The sequence below is a fragment of the Equus asinus genome, chromosome 20, assembly GCF_041296235.1.
Source record: "Equus asinus isolate D_3611 breed Donkey chromosome 20, EquAss-T2T_v2, whole genome shotgun sequence".
In the NCBI taxonomy this organism is placed as follows: domain Eukaryota; kingdom Metazoa; phylum Chordata; class Mammalia; order Perissodactyla; family Equidae; genus Equus; species Equus asinus.
This window is the reverse complement of record NC_091809.1, coordinates 89,413,221-89,433,730: the sequence shown is the minus strand read 5'-3', so window position 1 is coordinate 89,433,730 and position 20,510 is coordinate 89,413,221. Positions and strand designations below refer to the sequence as shown.

Here is a 20,510-nt window from a genome sequence, read left to right as displayed (position 1 = left end):
GGTGGGCCAAACTTTGGGGGACACGTGATTGGAGGCAGGGTGAATCCTCTCTTGGTTCTTGAAGCACGATTACCACAGACTCTCTACATGCAAGTGAGTCATAAAGGTCAGAAGTCTTCCTACACCCAAATGTTCATTCTCTGAAAGAACTTTCCCCTGGAGAGTCCCACAATTTAGAAATCCGTGCTGTCCTTTGTGATCTCTGAACACACACAGAGCTGTTTCTGTTTCTGTCACTTTCATCAGAACCATCAAATTCTAACTCATGATAGAGAGGACCCTAAAGTACATCATCACTCATGACAACCTTACCATCCTCCACCCTGAAGTTTTTGCCCTACTTGGCATCCCTGGTTTGGAGGCTTATCGCATTTGTCTGTCAATACCTCTCTGCCTCATGTATATCACTGCAGTCCTGGGGAACAGGATCCTGATAATGGTCATCATCACAGAACATAACCTTCATCAGCCCATGTACTTCTTCCTCTCCATGCTGGCCATGACGGACATCCTGCTGTCCACTACTACTGTACCCAAGGCCCCAACCATCTTGGCTCCACACCCATGACATTGTCTTTGATGCCTGTGTCATCCAAGTTTCCTTTGTCCATGTGATATTTGTGAGGGAGACATCCATCCTGTTAGCCATGACCTTTGACCTCTTTGGGGCCATCTTTGCACCCTTGATTATACAACAGTGTTAACATGGTCTATTGCAGGAAGGATTGCTCTGACTATTGTCACCCGAAGCTTCTTTCCAGTGCTCTTCTTGCTGAAGTGGCTGCCCTTTTGCCAGACCAACATCATCTTCCGTTACTGCTGCCAGCATATTGGGTAGGGGGGACCACTTAGCCTGTGCTGACATCACCAATAGCATCTGGTATGGGTTCTCAGTGCCTATTGTCCTAGTCATCTTGGATGTGATCCTTGTCACTGTGTCTTGCTCTCTGATCCTCTGAGAAGTCTTTCACTTGCCCTCTCAGGATGCCTAGCACAAGGCCCTCAGCACTTGTGGCTCTCACCTTTGTGTCATCCTCATGTTTTGTGTTCCCTCCTTCTTTACATTATTGACCCATCGCTTTGGACATAACATTGCTCGACATGTCCATAACCTGCTGGCTAGTCTTTTTGTGGTGGTTCCACCAATACTCAACCCCATCATCTATGGTGTGAAGACAAAGCATATCTGGGAGGGTGTAGCCCGCCAGTTCTTTGACATCAAGGCTTGGTGCTGTGCCTCCCATCCAGGCTGATGGCTCAGTTTGAATCTCCACTCCAACCTTTATCCAGAAAACTTGGAGTGAAATACAGAGATTTCCTGGACTGAGACGGCATTTCCATCTCTTCCTCTTTTCCTTCTTCATCCTTCTCTTCCTCCAACTTTTATCTTCTATTTTTTCTTCTGGTTCTTCTTCTTTACCTCCTTCTCCTGTTTCTTTGCTTTCTCTATCCCTTTGTTGTCTCACATCACTTCCCCACAACCCAGAAATAATCACTAAGTGTACATCCCTCTGACATGAGCATTTAGCATCCTCAGTTGACCAGATGTACTCTAGAAACACAGGGAGTTGAACACCATAAGAAGTGAGTTATGAACAAATGGATAAAGTTAATGTTATATTTAACATCGGAAGAGGCTCTCGTTTTCTGTTGTTTTTAATCTCAAAATGTGCATTGATTCTTTATACAGACTCAAGTAGCTCTCCACTCACCTCTACAATGGCAGATGTTTTTGTAAAATAGCCATGAATGCTCTTTAGTCATCTGGAAAACTCATGTTCATTCTTCAAATTTCAGGTCAAGAACTGCCTTCCCTGGGAAGTCTCTTCAGATATTTTTCAGGCAATCCAAGGCTTCTCTCTTTGTATATTTATTACATCTTTTACAAATCTCCAAATGCATGCAATGAATTGTAAAATGTTTTATTTGTACCCCCAATTGACTATAAACTCTTTGAAATCAGAAGCATGTGTTATTCATATTTGTATTCTCTGTGCATTACAAATTTCCTGGCACGTAATGAATGTTTTTAAAATGAATGAGAGCATAATTACCTAGCTGAAGTTAGAACATGCATCTCTATGATACACTGAAATGATCAGCTAACTTAGTCCACAAACCCAGTGACTAGTAGGCCAGTTCCTCATAAAAGCAATTTGGTGTCGTGGGTCAAATAAGCCTCTGATCACAGTGCTTCTTACTTCCCACATCTTTGCTGTACCTCAGAGACTAGGAAAAAGACAAGAGTAGGAGAAAGTAGCTACTCTTGATTTTCTCTTCTACCTGTCTTCTGACCATCCACAATATTAGGAATTATAACAGAATGTTCATGCCCAGGTTAGCAAAATTGGAGTAGTCTCTTGGAGTTCAGAGTATTGATTCTCATTCTTTCATACATTTTCCAAAAAGGTCATGTACACTCCTTTCCTCAACCACCACCTACACTAATTAGTCTCACTTCTATCTCTCCATCCTAGAACTCTCTTTTGAGTATTAGAAGCATAAATCCACCTATCAACTGGGTATCTCCTCCAGAATGTGGAACTCCCACTCACACTAGCTTTTCTTCCTATTCTTGTTCCTTTTCTTGGGAACTAGATTATGATGATCCCATCAACTTAACTGAACTGGAAAACCTGAGGAATTCTTCAACTTCTTCCTGTCTGGCCTGATCCTCAAGAAGTTATTGGTTGCTACTCATGTTGATTGTATCACTAAATGGTTATCTGGAATGTATTTGGAGTTGTGTCAGGATTCAAGTCCTATCATCATTGTTTTATAGCTGTGTGAACTTGTGAAATTTATTTACCATTCTTAGTCCTCAATTTTTTAATCTGTAAAATAAGAATAGAAATAGTACCCCATAGGGTTGTTGAGAATATTAAATGGAATGAACTATATATATAGCACTTAACACAATCCTTAGCTCATAGCATGTATCTGAGAAATACTTCATTAATATTATTAGTATGGTTAGTTTTCTTTTTAAGATTGCCTCTACCAATTGCTTATGTCCCTTATCATCTTTCATTGCAGATATTGCATTAGTTTTCAATTGATTTCAATATTTTACACTTTAACCTAAACTATAAATTGGCTCTAAGTTATGTATTCTAAAATGCAGAATCAATCATACTACTTTCTGTAAAATACTTTCAAGTATTTTTCATTACTTACTGAAGTGTTTTACATAGAATATTCTGTAGGAATAGATATCAGACATCATAATGGACATTTTATAAAAAGTTCCATGGTCAAATAAGCAGGAAAAATTCTGAAACACTATGAGTCATACACATGGCTGTTGAAGAGAAGTCTTGAGTTTGCAACATTTCTCATACTATGTGACTATAGATATTTGTGTCTATATCCATATAATTTTTTTGATAACCTATCAATTTACATCTCTAAAATTACCTAGTGTTCTCTCAGTAACAATTTGGAAATCACAGGACTACAGAGTAATTTCTAAGCTAAGTGTTAATTTAATAATCTGGTTCTAACTTACTTTTCCATTAGTACTGAAAACACTTCATCATATAGTAACAACACAATGTATAATATAATAATATTGATAATAATAATTTCATCAATTGCTAATGTTTAATAAGAGCTTACTCTATGCTAGGAACCAGGTTAAGTGCTCTGCTGCATTAGCTCATTAAATCCTCATACAACCACATGAGATAGTACTATGGCTATCTCTGTTATATACACAGGGGCACCCAAAACTCAGAGAGGATAAATAATCAAGACCACACAGCTGGCAAAAGGTAGAGTCCTTATGTCAACTCCTCTTTGAAGTCTGCCAATGTTCCCAAATCAGAGTTATCCATCTTGTCCTCTGGTTTTCCACAGCAATGACAATTATTGTTTCAACTGAATATTAATTACTCTATGAAAACAACCAGAACTTGAGTTCTGTGAGGCAGAGAATATGTCTTGTGATTCCAGCATCTAGACAGCATTTAATATGTATATTTATAGATTGACTAATTTGAAATAAATGGTGAAATTGTTGATCTCTGGACTCTTCACTGTTAAATATTATCTAATTTTGTGACTGAAAATCATTTGTGCACACACACACACGTGCACACACACACCACTTAGCTCCTTCTGACCTACTATTTCTTCTATATCTCCACAGGTTTCCATGTACATTGAGATTTAGCAGGTGTAAGCAGGGTTTTTAACAATCTATGTATTGACTAGCAGCAGCCCAAATCCACTTTGTGTCCATATGTTAGCCAGAAATATGGAGTCATTAGCAGATGTAGTTTGCATAGTCTGCTCCAGGTAGGGTATAGTTACCTTAGTCACCCTCTCTCGTTCCTGAGTCAGTGATCTCTGGAGACTGTTTCTGCTGGGGTCTGCTTCTGTCTAATTAAACCAGATGCTCCCGAAAGACCTAGTGGGCTGGTAGCTCTGTTCTCACCCAAAGAATTCCTGCAGATGAGGTACAAATACTGTGCTATTTCACTCCAGAATCTGCATCTGGAGGCTTCTTTCACACGTTGGGGAAGAACTTTCTCTTGAACTGGGGTAAGTTTCTGGGGAGGGAATAAATGTTTGGTTCTTGCGATTTTTAGGTTTTCCTGTTACAATAAACTGTTGATTCAGACAAGATCTTCTCAAATCCTCTGGATAATGTAGTATAACATACACTATCTAGTGTATACATCTTGGCAATTTGAACTGCTGCAGACATTTTTTACTATGCAGGGTTGGGATTAGGGCTAATTTTTTTTCCAGAGTATTAAAGTGGCTTTAAAAATATTGAAAAATTGAAAAGTGAGTACATTAAAATTCATGACATTAGGTTAAGTTTAATCATTGATAAGGAAAATTAGAATTTATTATAATTTTACTGGCTTTAATGGAAGAAACTCATAAATAATATTCAAAATAAATGGAAAAATTTAGCCATTAAAAAACATGTATGTAGGCTCATTTTTCCCCTTGCCTTGGGCTCCAGTATGGCTCACTATATCATTTTCAACCCCATCTTTATTTAAAATTCTGATATTTGTTCATCGTGGATATTTTGTATTAATTTCAATTTGAAAAAGATTGTATTAAAATATTAATAGTCTTATTTACTGACCTTCTTGGTACACACGTGCATTTTGTGCCTGAGGTACACTCACTTGTCTCACCCAAGGAGACTCAACTTTCTGGAGGTCAGAGCTGAGAGTCACAAAGAAATGGAGCCCCTGATGATGTCTTGAATCTTTAGATAAACTTGACACTAGAAACATATTTTTCAGGAGCAAAACATTTCCCTTTATGCTCAATCCAAAATGGGTTGGATTTTCTGTTACTTGTAATGTAAAATGTCCTAACTGATACACAGAGAAAAATAAAAAGTTATCTCATGCATTTTAATCTTAAATTTGCTTTTTCACTTAACTATATGCCATGGTGAATACTCCTTTTTTGAAAACGGAAACAAAACGTTCTATTTTAACATACGTATCATAATTTGTTTATTGCCCTATTGATGGATATGGTAGTTATAACACACATTTCTTTTACTATTGCAACAGTATAGCAATGAATATCTTTATAAATGTATCTATATGTTCTCATACTGTGCTACCAGCACTGGGGGCTAATTGTTTTTCTTGTTTTCCAATCCCACACAGGAAAACGACAATATTTTAATATGATACTGATTTTCATTTCTTTAAATTTTGAGCATCTGTTCATACGTATATTGGCCATTTATTTTTCTTGTGGATTGCCTACTTTGATTCTGTATACATTTCATAATTTTTCCTTATTCATTTATACCAATTTTTAGTATTTAAGGGTCTTGAACTTTAGTGTATTACATGCTTTGTAAGTTTTTCTCCTAGCATTTTTATTTATCCTTGATTGTATTTTTGCATAATTACATCATTAAATTGTTACTGTCTATGAAATATGGTTTTCTCATCTTAAAGACATTTCCAACCCCCCAAATATTTTCCTACGTTTTCCCCTAAGAACTTTATTTTAATTTTTAATATTTTTGTAGTTTTATTTTTAAAATGTACAGCTTTAGTTTATCTGGAATTTCTATTTATTTTCCGAGTGAGATGGGAACTAATTTTTTTCTCTAACAGATATAACATGGTCCAATATCCCAATACCATTACTTGAGTAGGCCTTCCTTTCCCCACTAAATTGATATGCTACTTTATTACATTTTAAATTTCAAATATGCTAGTTTCTGAGCTCTTTATTAAGTTGTAGTGATCCACTGAATAATAATAACTAGCATTTATTTAGTGTTTCTATGCCAGGCACTAGACTAGGCAGTTTACAGAAAGTATTTAATTAAATCATTTCAAGATAAGTATGAATAGTTTATTTTCACAGATAAGGCTAAATTTTTGAGATGTGAAAAATGTGCATTTTGTTAACAATCAGAAAGTTAGAAATCCAGAATTTGAACCTAGGGAGGGCTTTCCATATGATAAATATTTAAGCTGTGAACTGGAAGATCAACAGGAGTTCAACAAGCACCAAAGGTAGAAAAGTATGTTTCAGATTAAGAGAAAGGGTTGAGCAAACTCATGAAGCTTGGAAAACCCAGATTTTGTGTGGAGAATGGATTGTAGTCTAATTTAGCTTTGATAGAGTGCCTAAAGAGGATTAAAGCTAGAGAAGAGAGTAACAGCAAGATTGTGGAAGGCTTTGCATGTTTAAGAAGTTTAGGCTTTATCTTGTCATCAATAAATCACTATATAGAGGTTGTAAGAGAAAACACAATAAGATTTTTGTTTGGGGCATATCACCAAGGCTGCAACATAGCTGATGGATGTAGAGGGTTTGAGGATGGGAAGCTGGGCGATGGGGAGACCAGATTAGTGAGGATGCTATTGCAACAGAACAGGTGAAGGATGGCCAAAGCCTGAGTAGGAGCATGTAAGTGAGAATGGTGAGGTATGTATGGATTCTAGGCATTGCTGAGTTGTGTTCAGGAACCTATGTTTATATTTATGTTTGCAATGATAATGTAGGAAGTGAAGGCATAACATAATATACTCTACGTCAAGGCATTAGTGATTGATTTCATTATCTAATGTACAACTTTTAGTGAAACTTACGGCGGGTTCTGCCCACTGACTCTCACTTTCTGTAGTGAAAATACTCTGAAGTACTCTAAAGCAGGTACGTTTTGTGCTAACCTCACCACCTTTCACCCTGCCCTGTTCATCTTGGCATCTCAGGGCTGGAGAATTACCACATCTGGCTTTCCATCCCCTCCTTTGTCATGTACTTCACTGAAATCTTGGGAAACGGAACTCTTATCCTTGTTATTCTCAATGAACACAACCTCCATGAACCTATGTATGTCTTCCTATCCATGCTGGCTGGCACTGACATCCTGCTATCCAGCACCACTGTGCCCAAGGCCCTAGCTCTCTTCTGGTTCCCTGCTGGAGAGATTGCCTTTGATGTCTGCATCACTCAGGTGTTTTTCATCCATGTTACCTTTTTGGCTGAGTCAGTAATCCTGCTGGCTATGGCACTTGACGGCTATGTGGCCATTTGTAGTCCCTAGAGATACACAGCCATCTTAACTTCTATGGAAATTGTAAAAATGACCCTGGAAATCTGGGAACGGATCATTGGAACAGTTTTTTCTATCATACTCATGCTGAAAATGCTGCTATACTGTAGGACAAATGTCATCACTTACTCATACTGTGAACACATTGGGGTGGCCAGACTGGCCTGTGCTGACATCACTGTCAACATCTAGTACGGCTTCTCATTGCCAATGGCATCAGTTTTGGTAGATGCTACAGTCATTGGTATTTCCTACACTTTGATTCTCCAGACTGTGTTTAGACTTCCTTCCCAGGATGCCGAGCACAAGGCTCTCAACATCTGTGGTTCTCACATTAGATTCATTCTCTTCTTCATCCCATCCTTTTTTACTTTCCTGATCCACCACTTTGGCAAGAATATCCCCCAAAATGTCCACATTCTCCTGGCAAATCTCTATGTGTTAATTCTCCCCATGCTTACTCCCATCATCTATGGAGCAAACACCAAGCGAATCAGGGACGGTATGGTTCACATGTTACCTATTGTGGGGATGTCTTGAGAAAGCTCATGGTTCCTTGATAATTTTCTCCTACCAGCAGGAGAAAAGAGAACTTACCAACCAAGTCCCCAAGTTTAGGCACAGTAGTGTGTTGCAGGAGCAAGTACATGGGATTTGAAACAAAATGCATCTGAATTCAAATCCTAGCTCCCTTACTTCCTTATCTTTTGACCATGGGCAAATTCCTACCTTTTAGAAATTTAGTCTTAACCTATAAAGTAGAACCACTTGTACCTATGCTCAAAAGTCTTTGTTAGGATTAAATTAAATATGTAAACTACTTGGTATATTGCTCAGCATTTAGTGGACTCTCATGGTTAGCTATAATTCTAATTTGAAGTGTATTGCCTAAGGAAGACGTTTTAGATTTGATATATATGAATTTTCCAACATTTCCAGAGGCTTCTCTATCTTCTTCTGCTTACTTTCCGAGTCTGTGTGATGACCGTCATCACCTCCAACACCATTGCCACCATAACCATAAGTTTGCTGTGAAAATTAAATTAGGTAATGAGTATAAGGGTACTTTTTAAAAAAATAATAAACTATTGAAACAGACTAAAGTTGATATTGATAACATTTTATATGTAAGGAACTATCATCATTATTATATTAAAAAAATCTCTTTACTCATGTAGAAAATGGGTGAATTGACACAGACATAGGCATTGCCCTTAGAAAGCTGGTTGTTTAAGCTGGATACATGAACAAAGAAAAAGGTATGGGGTCACATTGGTAACAGAAAATATGATAAATCACACAAAAATTCAGACATTAAAAAGACAAAGCAAGGTAATACTCTATGATTCTATGTCACTTCTCTATCTATACTTTTTTTTACTAATTAGTAAAAATTAGTAATTCTTTTACTAATTATCTATACTTTTTTACTAATTAGTAATTTTTTTACTAATTACTATTTAATCATATAGCTTTAAAATTCCATTTCTAAAATAGGATGACTTCCTAATTTATATCTCCATCCTAGACTTTTCCCTTGAGATCCACATTCATATGTTTAACTACTTCTTGACATCTCCAGTTGTATGTTTAGTAGGCATCTCAAAATAAACATGTCTGTATTGGGATAGATTAAGCTATGCTTAATTTCACTGAATTAGCAAAACAATGTTAACTCCTCTCTCATTAAAAGTGTGGTGTGTGTCAACAGGATTTATCTCCATTTAGTGACTCAGGAATCCTGGATCTCTCCATTCTGTCAAATTGTCATATCAACATTCATTTTTAAGAGTTGCCAAAGCAGGAAACTGAGGCACTTCAATTATTAACTGCCTTGAAGTGATTCATCATTTTTGTTCAAACTTCCATTGGTGAACATGTTGTCCTAACATGGCCCCAACTCAATTTCAAGGGAAGGTGGGAAATGTAGGAGTGTTTCTGGATTTGCAGTGAGTGATAATTGTTTCTGCCACCATCTGTGCTTTTGATCACTTACTATTTCTTTGTTCCCTTCTTGCTAACTAGCACTTTTAGGAGTTAGGTTCCTACCCTTCACAGAGACTGGGAGATGGAGTGTTATCTCATTCGATATTTACATTTCAAGAGATAGTTCCCAGGTCCTTGAGAAAGACACTTCCTAGGTTGTAAAACTGGGAAGAAGTTAGGGGAAGATTTATATATGCTGCAAAGGAGTAGAGAAAAAATTTATTATTACAAGTTTTCTCAAGGAAATTCCCCAAGAAAAGGGAAGCCAGAGGCTTATAGTCAGGAGGAAAACTGTCTAAAGTTTGGAGCTAAGTATCTCCGTATCTGGTTGTTGTTTTTCTTTCTAGCAGGCAATCTGGGAATGCAGTTGCATTTGTTGATGCAACCTGTTGTAGAGGAGATGTGGAGTGTGCTAATAGATGGATTTAATGTTGAGTTTATTCCTCTTGCCTCACGGGGCATGGTTGTTCCTGTGAGTCATATGAGTCACTATCTTGTTTTCTCTCCCAATCATCAAAACTCTGGCACACCTACCACGGTTGCTTGACTTTTAGCTCACATCTTGGTCTAAGAGTGTATGTGCAGAAGGATAGACCTGCCTGGCTACTCCTACTGCACTACCCATTAATCATTAGGTTGATTTTCTCATGGCCTTCCACTTCTTTTAGTATCAGATATTTCTCAGTCTAAATTTACATTATTTTTGTAGCAATCTTTTGCTAATCAATGGCTCTTAATTTGTTTTGTCTAATGTTATAGATTAATTTATTGTTGAATATTTTGTCACTATTGCAGGGTTTGGAGTGGGAGGAGTAAGCTCCAAGGAGTGCTGAGTTTGTTGTATTGGTTCAGATATCTTTGGAACTTAGTTACTCTTTGGAACTTTTGAGACTTTCTTCATGGCCCAACAGTTTATAAATTTCTGAAAATAATGCACAAATTAACATGATGTGCATTGTCTGTTTTTTTACTGGGAGTTAGTTCATTCAGCACTCATTCAAACCCACCTTTCCACAACTTTCTTCTGTTAAAGAGACTAGGAAGCTAAAAATCTTAACTTCTGAGTCTTCCTTATACCTAGAGTGGAACCTCAGACTCATTTCTTACCAACCAGATATGAGTAAGTCTGTTGAGACTCACTTTTAAATTTCTTCCCTCTTTTTGTTTGGAATATGGAATCGAATGTGGAATACAGTAGCCGTAGTTTAAAATGACAGGGTAGAAACTAAAAAGAGCCGGGTCTCTTGACAGCACAATACAGCTGCCTTAAGGATGGAATTGCTTGATTTTGTGTGTGTGTGTGTGTGTGTATGTGTGTGTGGCATGAGATAAATAAACTCCAATTTCCTTAACCACTATAATCTAGGGTCTCTTATACACGGCTAAACACAATTCTAATTGATAATTTGTTTACTAACGTTAAGGAGGCACACCTTTCCCCTTCTTGATGTTTTGGGCCATGTGCTGGCTGGTCCATTGTCGTGACACTCCTGGCTTCTGTTCACTATCACTCACTCACGAATAGGAGGAGTATCTTAATCTGCATGGTTACTGTGAAAAAGGAATGGGCATATAGGGCTCAGTCCCCTTATTTCTTCTAGTCTCTGGAGCATGTGTTTCTATGGCTTTCACCGTATGGTAACTCTATTTGTAAAGGTCCTATGTCTGCAGGAAAATCTGAAGTTTTGAAAAGTTAGTTTGATTCAAGAGATTATTAACATTTGGTTAATCAACAGAACATATTGAGGAAGATGATATAAAACTCTATAATTTGGCTGTTCAAAATACGTTTTTTTTTTTACCTTTCCTACTAGCAGCCGAGGAAGGCATTCGGAAACAAGTCACTATATACTTTAGAAGGGAGGAATTATGCTTCACGTACTTGAGGGTGATGTATCTGTATAAATTATTTGGAATTTTCTGCATGGGAGGTTTGTCTATTCTCCTCTACGTATTTATTTATAACATCACTTATTTCCATCAGTATGAACTCATAGATGTTTATTTTGTACTTTAGTTATAATGCAATACTAGAACTTCTGACATGTAAAGAACTTTGAAATCTCACTCCTCTCCTTACCACAAAAAAGATGAAAAAAAAAGAAAATCCAGTAACTTTTCTTGGACCCATCAGAGAATCTACATTGCAGGGCAATTGACACCTCAAAATTTAGAGAATACAGAGAATCTGGTTAATTGGAATAGAAGCTGTTTGTGCCACAAACTTGTAGGAAGACTTCAACGGTAATTTTGACAAATTTCTGGAGGATGAGTGTGATCTAGATTGAGAATGAGAAATACTTGAACCTGAAGTCTTAGAGAGGCCCTACACTTTATACCCAGGAACCCCAAAAGATTCTCATAATAAAAATCCGAGAATTACTTGATGGCTCTGGCAAGGAGAGGGGGAAAGTTAACATTGTGAAATAAGCCCAGAGCATTCTCCATAACAGAGGCTTTCTCTCCAGGAGAAAAGACACTATTAGAGCCCTCTCCCACCTAGGGGAAGTGTATTTCTCTGCCGCTAGGACGTCATTTAGCCTTGTGACCTCAGTTCTCTGACAAGTCCAAGAAAAGTGATTGGTTTTCAGTTTCTGCAGCTTTTTTTTGATGTAAAGATGGGAGTGACAACTTCTAACTCTCTTTACATGTTGGAACTGAAAAGTAGTCTCTCAGTTTTCTTTTACACTCAGGTCTTAGCTACATAATTTTTACTAATTTGTTACCTTTCCGATCTCTCTTATCCATTTAAAGATGTTATGTCCATCATTTCTACTTGTTCTCACTGGGAGGTTGTCTGAATTATCAGCCATTAGTGGAAGTAGAAATCTGATCTTTTGGATGGTCGGATTAGAAGAAATTCCAGCGTTTTTCTTTTGAGACTTATTTTTTTCTCTCTGAAATGTCAAAGGATCTCAGGGACTTAGCCCAAACACCACGTGGAAAGAGAAACAGGCAGTTTGACCCATCCATTAGTGCACTACTGTTTGTCACCTGTCAATGTTTCTATTCTTGGTATGTGGAATCACTGTTAAAAACAGGCGAAAGCCCATGGTCCAATTTCCCTTGTAGATAGAGATAATAAAGCTCTTTCTACCTAACTCTTTCTGTCAAAGGGAAGAGGATTCAGTTCCTTGAGTTTCAATGATGTACAGTTTTCACTCATCAAGTTTAGTGGCACAAGTTAGTCTTTTCTTCCCAAAGTCTGCCATAATGCTATGTGATTTGGTCAGGAGAATCTTCCAACCATATCCATGTGTCATCATGCAGGCAACATTTCACCGTGATCTATACTCTGGTGTTAAATCAATTAAAAAGACCAATTTTCCCTGCCTTCTCTACTCCTTGTCCTCAAGCATACCATTTCTCTTATGGGGAAAGTTCCACTTTAGAGAACTTTGGTGTCCTTTATACTGCCAATGACACTAGGACCTAACTGGGATTTTCCTAACTTATTAGAGAAGCTCAATTTAACATTGAATGTTATAAAAAAAAAAGTGATGGAAATATTCCTCTTAGTGTTTAATGCAAATTCTCTCAAGAGTTTCAATTGTAAGGTGATAAAATAATTTTGACAAATTCTCAACTTACAGAACTAAGAAGGTTCTCTACAGTGACTCTGTCCAGAGGGTTTGAAATCTGCTATATTTACCATTAGACAGAAAAATTGCTGTCAACTTTTAAATGGAATTTTCTTTTATTAATAGAGAAGTGATATATAATTTCACTTAGTCAAATATCATTCTTTTTAATGTCATCTTAATTTACGCTTTTAAAAATTAGTACTGAGGTTGAATAGAGAGAAAGGATTCAGAGCCGGACTGCTTGGGTTCTGATTTCACTCTGCAACTTCCTTCCTTTTTGACTTGCACCAGTTTCTCAACTTTCTTGCTTCATCTGCAAAATGTATAAGCAACAATTGTACTTGCTTCATAGGGTTGTTATGGCAATAAAGTGAGTTAATATTTGTGAAATATTTAGAACAGTGCCTTGTACATAGTATGTGACATATAAATAGGTAAATTAATTTGAATTGATGTTCCTAGCAATTGGGATATGTGGAATTTTAACCAAGGACTGTTGTACTTCAAAGCCTGTGTACTTTCTGTAATACCAATTATAAAATTCTGTCATTTAAAGCTGGCTCACTTCCTGGACACATTCTTACCCAAATCAAGCACCCTCTGGAAGCCCACTCTGAGCTCCTGGGTCCTAAGCGCATATACCATTGGGTTAAGGGCTGGGGGAGTGACAATATGCAGCACATTGAGGAGAACAGGAATGAAGGGAACCTTTCTTCCCACCAGATGGGTGACAGATACTACAATAATGGCTGTGTAGAAAAAGAGAATGAGAATGAGATGGGAACTGCAGGTATTCAGGGCCTTAGATGTTGCTTCAGCAGAGTTCAGCCTCAGCACTGAGCGAATAATCAAAGCATAGGAAGCAAAGACAAGAACCATGTCACTCCCAAGCATAACCCAGGCCAAGGCCAACTGGTAAAACCTATTAATAGTGATGTCATCACAAGCCAGACTAGTGACCCCCAAATTGGAGCACAGGCAGTGGTCAATCTCATTTCTGGAGCAGAAGTGTCGCTGGGCAGCCAATACAGGCAGTGGGATGGTCAGCAGGCAATTCCTAAGTACCATGGACAGTGTGGCTTTGATCACAAATGTCTCAGTGATTATGGAAGGGTACTGAAGGGGAAAGCAAATGGCTATATATCTATCCACAGCCATGCAGAGGAAAATGCCCGACTCCATGCCCATAAAAGAATGGATGGCATAGATCTGAGAAAAACACTCAGGGAGGCTGATGGCTTTGGCATCAAACGATAAAATGGCCAGGATCTTGGGCATGATAGTAGTAGCCAGGCCAAAGTCCACAACAGCCAAGATAGCAAGGAAGAGATACATGGGCTGGTGCAGAGTAGGTTCACATTGGATGGTGATCAAGATGAGGAGATTGGCAACAAGAGCTAAGAGGTAGAGCAGAGCCAGGGGCAAGGAGAGCCAATGTTGCCACTCATGAATTCCTGGGAACCCCATCAGGATGAACTCAGATACTTGAAACCTTGAGCCATTGGTTATACTCAGGGCAGTATCCATATCATGTTATGTCTTCTCAGCATTTACCTGTGAATTAAGGAGAAACAAGAATAAGCTGCTGTTAGCCCAGTTAACGGTCAAAATTTATGTAGAAGTATAAGATTTATCCATGATAACTCAGTCCTTTTTAACATAACGTATCCTCAATCCAGTTGAGACCCTTAGAAACAGTTCAGATAAGAACAATAGAAGAGGGGACCAACATTATGGACTAGTGATTGGGTTCAGCATGCTCCACTTCGGAGGCCTGGATTCATGGGTTTGGATCTCAGGCGTGGACCTACACCACTTATCAGCCATGCTGTCGTGGCAACCCACATACATAATAGAGGATGATTGGCACAGATGTTAGCTCATGGCTAAGCTTATTCAAGCCAAAAAACAGTCAGATTGGCAATGGGTGTTACCTCAGGGCAAATCTTCCTCAGAAAAAAATAAGAACAATAGAAGAGCCAAAATAGATTCTAAGATGATGTTTAGTGAAAAAGTGAAGATTTTACTGGTTTTGTTATCTTTTGGGGGGGCTTGTTTTCTTGAAATTTTGGGTATTTTTTTATATGTGGGGAAAATGGACTCAAAGCAGAAGACATGTACATAAAGGAACCCAAAGTTTTAGGTAAAATTAAAGGGTAGAGATGTTGTCTCCATTCTGGGTATTTTCCAGAAGAGAATAAGAAGTCACAATGAGAACCTTGACCGGGCTTTTCTTTTAAACAGTGCCTGTGGTTGACAAACTGTTTCTGACAAAAACCATCTCATTTAATCTTCACAAAACAGTTGTTGTTATTCACATATGAGAATACAAAGGTTGAACAATTTGTCTAGATAAGAATCTTATATTGAAATCACTAAGAAGTAAGAAAGAGGTGAGCAAAATTGTAGTCTTCTTCACTTCATTGCAGTATTCTTTCCATCAAGTCTTAGCCAAAATGTCAGTACCCTTTAAGAATATCATTCGTTTCCACTTCTGAATATGAAGCTAATGTTAAAGACATAACTAAAACTATATTTTAAATCATCAATTTTAGTAACAGAAGATATAAGAGAGAAAATTAGCAGCAAACTTCCAACCATTTTCGGATTTTTGTGTGGTATAGGTTTTAAATACAGCAGGCATTTATCACACACATTTAGACCTTTTCATTTAAGTAATTTTATGACTCAGTCTTGGTCCTTTAGTATTTGGTCTTGCTCCTTCTTACATTCGTAATTTTCTTCATTCTTGAATTGTTTTAGAATATTTTTTAGCATTTGTATCAAAAATGTACATGGGCATTATAGTTTTGAATCTTTTGATATCTGAGAATTCTTTTCATTGTCTTTATCTGTGAATAATACCTTATCTTGTCAAATATTTACATATCAATTTTTCCTTTCTAAATCTCTGCCTTTGCTTCATTTGAAGGCATCAAGTGTAAGATCAAGGCTCCGTCCCTCACCACCTCTGTAAAGAATGCATGACCATGCCTTTTATAGAGTCTAATAAATAGACACTACTCATGAAATTAATAAAGAGAAATAAAACGGCACCACATTTAGAAACCAAAACAAGGTAAGAAAAATAATTGTAAATAAAAATCCCAACAACCAAAGGTAACAGTCTTTAACATTTTAGAATATTTAATTTTCAGCATTTTTCTTTGCAATCTTTTTATATAGGTGAAGTTCAATGTAAGTAGAATTCTTCATCCTGTGCTTTCTCTTAACATAGTACATATAAATTTCCTAATTACTTGAGAAAATCTTTATAAACATTATTTTCAATGGCTACAAATGTTATCATATCATTTTTATAATATTGTCACAATTTTTGTTTGGTTTTATATGCTGCATTTATATATATATATATATATATATATATATATAAACACACATATGTGCTCACACAGACATCTATATATATGTATATTTGGATATATGTATATTTTACCTTCATATTTACATTATTTTCTTTTTATGTTTTTTTCTATGTCTTTTGAGCTTAAATAGATCTCTTTAACCAAGAACGTATGAATGGTCTCCATGGGAGTCTGTGAATTTCCTAAATTTATATGGAAAAATTTTGTTTATATTTGCATTATTTTGGGGAGAAGATCTGTTTACCAAATTCTCAAAACATGGTATTATCCAACCAAGAAACAATTACAGAAAATTATTCTTTATTCGAAATTTTGACCCATATTCACTCCCCTATGACTTAATTTTAATGATCGACCTTCTGGTTTTGTGACTCAACCTATTTACAAGTGTGTAATATTGCTGTTAATGAGAAGCATGTAAATAAATTGATTACAAATAATTAAACAATGGTCTCTACTTCTCTTGCCAAGTGATTATTATGCCTCCTTTGTCACATAGCAAATTTTTATATGTATAAGTTCTATTTAGGAAATCAATTGTTTCTATTTGTTTCTGGTTAATTTTGTGCCAATACCAAACTGAATCAAAAGCTTTAGTTTTATAATAAATTTAATACACAACTGAACTATATTCTCTTATTACCTATTTTCTATAATTTTAAAGCCCTTTTCGTGTGTCTATTTTCCATCTTCACCTTAGAATTTCCACGTTGAGCTCTAAAGTAGCAGTTTTGGTTGGGCTTGTGTTAAACTTGTAGACGAATTTTCAAAAAAAGTTAATATCCTTATACTATTAAGTCTTCTCATTCGTAAATATGGATTCTTTCTGACTTTGTTTAAATCTTAAAATTCTTTTTTCATTAAAATCTTATACTTCTGCACTGTTCTTATTATGATTGCTAGCATTTTGGGATGTTTTGAATGAATATGATTTTTTGTATTATGTATTCCAATGTATATTTATGACCTATGGAAATGCATTGAATTTTGTTTTTAGTGTTAATATATTGACTTTTATTTTCTTTCGCATTCATCCACTTTGCTAAACTTGTGCCAGTTTTAACCATTTTGTGATCTTTTTCCTGTATTGCATTAACCAATTAATGATTGCTGGTAAAGTAAATATTTTGGATTTGTTATTTTATATATTGCAATTGTATTTGTTCCATTTTCTTTTTGTCTTGCATAACTTTTATCTTACCAAACTATTGTCAATTCTTAAATTTTTCCCTTTGATACTCTTTTGATTTCCCTGGTAGAGAAAAAGTTTCTTGCAAACAATGCTGTTTTTCCTCTTTACAAATATTAATAGATCTTAATTTTTGTTTCATATGTAAACTAAATGGTTGGAAATTTATGATCAATGTAAAATAAGTATGATGACAAACATCTTCAATTATTTTGATTGGATTACATGGGAATTCCTGTAGAATTTACATTAAATATGATATCTTTTTAAAAATAGTTATGTGCCTTTCTTTTTATCAGATGTAATGAAGTAGTCTTTCATTTAAAGTTGCTTTTTGTTCTGGGAATCTTGGACATAGAATTTATTACTCAGGACCTCTTGGTTTGTCATTTGTTCAAGGACAATCTTAAAACCCAGCCTCATTTGTTTCTTGTTTCCTAATCATTGAACTTAGTCCCTAAAAAAGTGCAGAGCCTGAGAGAAAGGAGGTACTACAGGTGAAGAATCAAACAAGAAAAGCCAATCATGGAAGTCAAAAATAAGGCCTATAATCAAATTCAGAGAACAAGACAGAATTATAGAAACTTGGGACACATCCACCCCCTCATCTCTCAGGATGCATGTCATTGACTGGTTTACTTACTACATCAGGAGGGCGTGTAAGAGGCTCTCAGGCTGCAATGCTTTCTGTAGATGCGTCTACTCTCATGGCTTCAGCTGTTTGTGTTCAGCTTTCTGTTATTCAGAAAAGATTCCTGTCCTTGCTGCAACCCCTGAAGTCTGGCGGTTTTGTATAAATTAGATGGCTGAGATGCCTCGTCTTGGTGCGCTGCTCTCTAGGTCATCCCTACCTGGATCATTCCAAGCATCCTCCAGGGTCTTTTTTACATTACAGTGGGAATAGAACCTAAGTATTCTTTGGGGTTAACCCTGCAATGTCTGGGAGTATGTCCATTCAACGCTAGTCCCAGGTCAGCCTACCAGATGGATGAGTTTTCCCTCCAGGATGCTCAGAGATTAATTCATCTTTGTCTGATGAATAGTGCCCCTCATTATAGGAAAATTCTGAAGTCTCCCTATCTCAAAGTGGATCTTTACCCTATATCCTTCCAGAGATTGCCCTATCTCTTTCTTACTTCACGATCACTATAAGTAATCCTTTATAGTTGCTTTCTCATCCTCACTTCCTATATATTTCTTATCTCACTGCAATTTAATTTTTGTGTCAACATTACACAGAAACTGCTTTTGCTAATGATAATGACCTCAATTGCCGAAATTATTGGATATTTTTTAGAATTTAATCTTACCTGAACTCTCTCCACATGTTTTGTCTGTGTTGATCAGTTGCTTTTTCTAGGACTACTTGTCTTTCTTGACCTCATATTTTTCATGTTAATGAAACTGGAATAAAAGAGTGATCTTGACTTCTCATTCAGATCAAATACTCCTTAATGAGAGATTCCTTCTCTAATCATTCTAGCTAAATAGTAATCCCTGACTCGATAATTCTCTGCTTTATTTATCTCATTGGCACATATCACAATATGCCATATTAAGAAGTCATTTATTTGTTTTTCTTTTCTTTCTCTCACACATGTAAGCTCCCTGAGAGTGTGCTTTTTGTCATTTTTGTTCACTGCTCTATCCCCAGCACCTAGACTAGTTCCTGACACTTAGCAGCTGTTTGATTAATATTTGTCAAATAGATGAATGAATGTTGAGGAGAGTGAGTTGGGGAGCAGTCTACAGGAATTTCAGAGAGATGCTGGTGTTCAGATGCAGTGAATTTTTACACTTTTCTGTTCAATGTTATTGTGTTTCTAGTTATTTTTGACTATAGAATCCCTAGAAGTACTTTTTAAGCAACAAAGAGGTAAATGGAAGTTTTTTAAAGCTAATTTCAGAAAATTAAAATAAAAATTAAAGTCTTGTTAATAATAGCATATGGAGATAGAATATATTACATATTTTGATCAATATGTGAAATTCACTTTTTGCCACAACCAATGATACCTCATGTTTCAGCGATTTTGTTAAATAGAATATTAAGTTGGTTGGGTTTTGTAATATGATGCAAAGTGAGGCACAGCTTGCTAAATTAAGATATACTGAGTCATAAGTTATTGTCAAGGTACAAGCAAAGAAAGTCAGATTTGTAGGAACATTAGGGTAATTTGCTTCTTGACTGTAAAAGAGCATGATCAGGGAAGTAAGCAGTTCTGATTGAAGGATAATTATTTACATTCTTAATTTTGGTAACAATATATTTGTATATTGATAAAAATGTGAAGTCATAACCTGGAAGGTTATGGCAATAACAATGTGTTGTTCAGGACACTGAAAATTCTATGGAGAGAAATGGTATAGATTTCAAAAGGAAGAACATTGGCAAGACTTTTTCAGGTAGGCTTATTCTCTACAGATGAAATCATAAGGTATCTCAGAAAGTCTACGAATAACTAAAATTACCCTCCCTAATAGAACATAAAGCTGCTCTGGGAAAGACTATTCTCTGTGATAATTTTCACCAATCAACTTACGCAAAGGAAAGGTAAATCTGCTCAATGAGTTTTTTCATGATATTAAAGGAATTAAATGATAATGACAGTATAATGGGATGAAATTACACCTGTTTTTCAATGACAAACAGTGAGTTGATGATATGGTCTGAAATGGGTCTTAGATGACTGAATCATAAAAGGACTCTCAATATAACGTGCAAGATTATGGAGCACTATAAACTTGGAAAAGGAGAATTTAAAGAAGGGCATATTGGTGGTCATCAGAAAGACTTTTTT

The 20,510-nt window shown here is 36.3% G+C and overlaps 1 protein-coding gene and 2 pseudogenes across 1 annotated transcript; 2 read left to right on the top strand and 1 right to left on the bottom strand.

Annotated features, from left to right (window-relative positions):
- Nucleotides 1-265: 265 nt before the first annotated feature.
- LOC106828928 (olfactory receptor 52B2-like) lies at nucleotides 266-1,253 on the top strand (annotated as a pseudogene).
- A 5,672-nt stretch (nucleotides 1,254-6,925) lies between these two features.
- On the top strand, nucleotides 6,926-8,104 carry LOC106828929 (olfactory receptor 52B2-like; annotated as a pseudogene).
- A 5,591-nt stretch (nucleotides 8,105-13,695) lies between these two features.
- On the bottom strand, nucleotides 13,696-14,661 carry LOC106828994 (olfactory receptor 56B34-like). Its single transcript, XM_014837841.1, has one exon. The coding sequence runs from the start codon at nucleotides 14,659-14,661 to the stop codon at nucleotides 13,696-13,698; it is 966 nt and encodes a 321-aa protein (XP_014693327.1).
- Nucleotides 14,662-20,510: the final 5,849 nt, after the last annotated feature.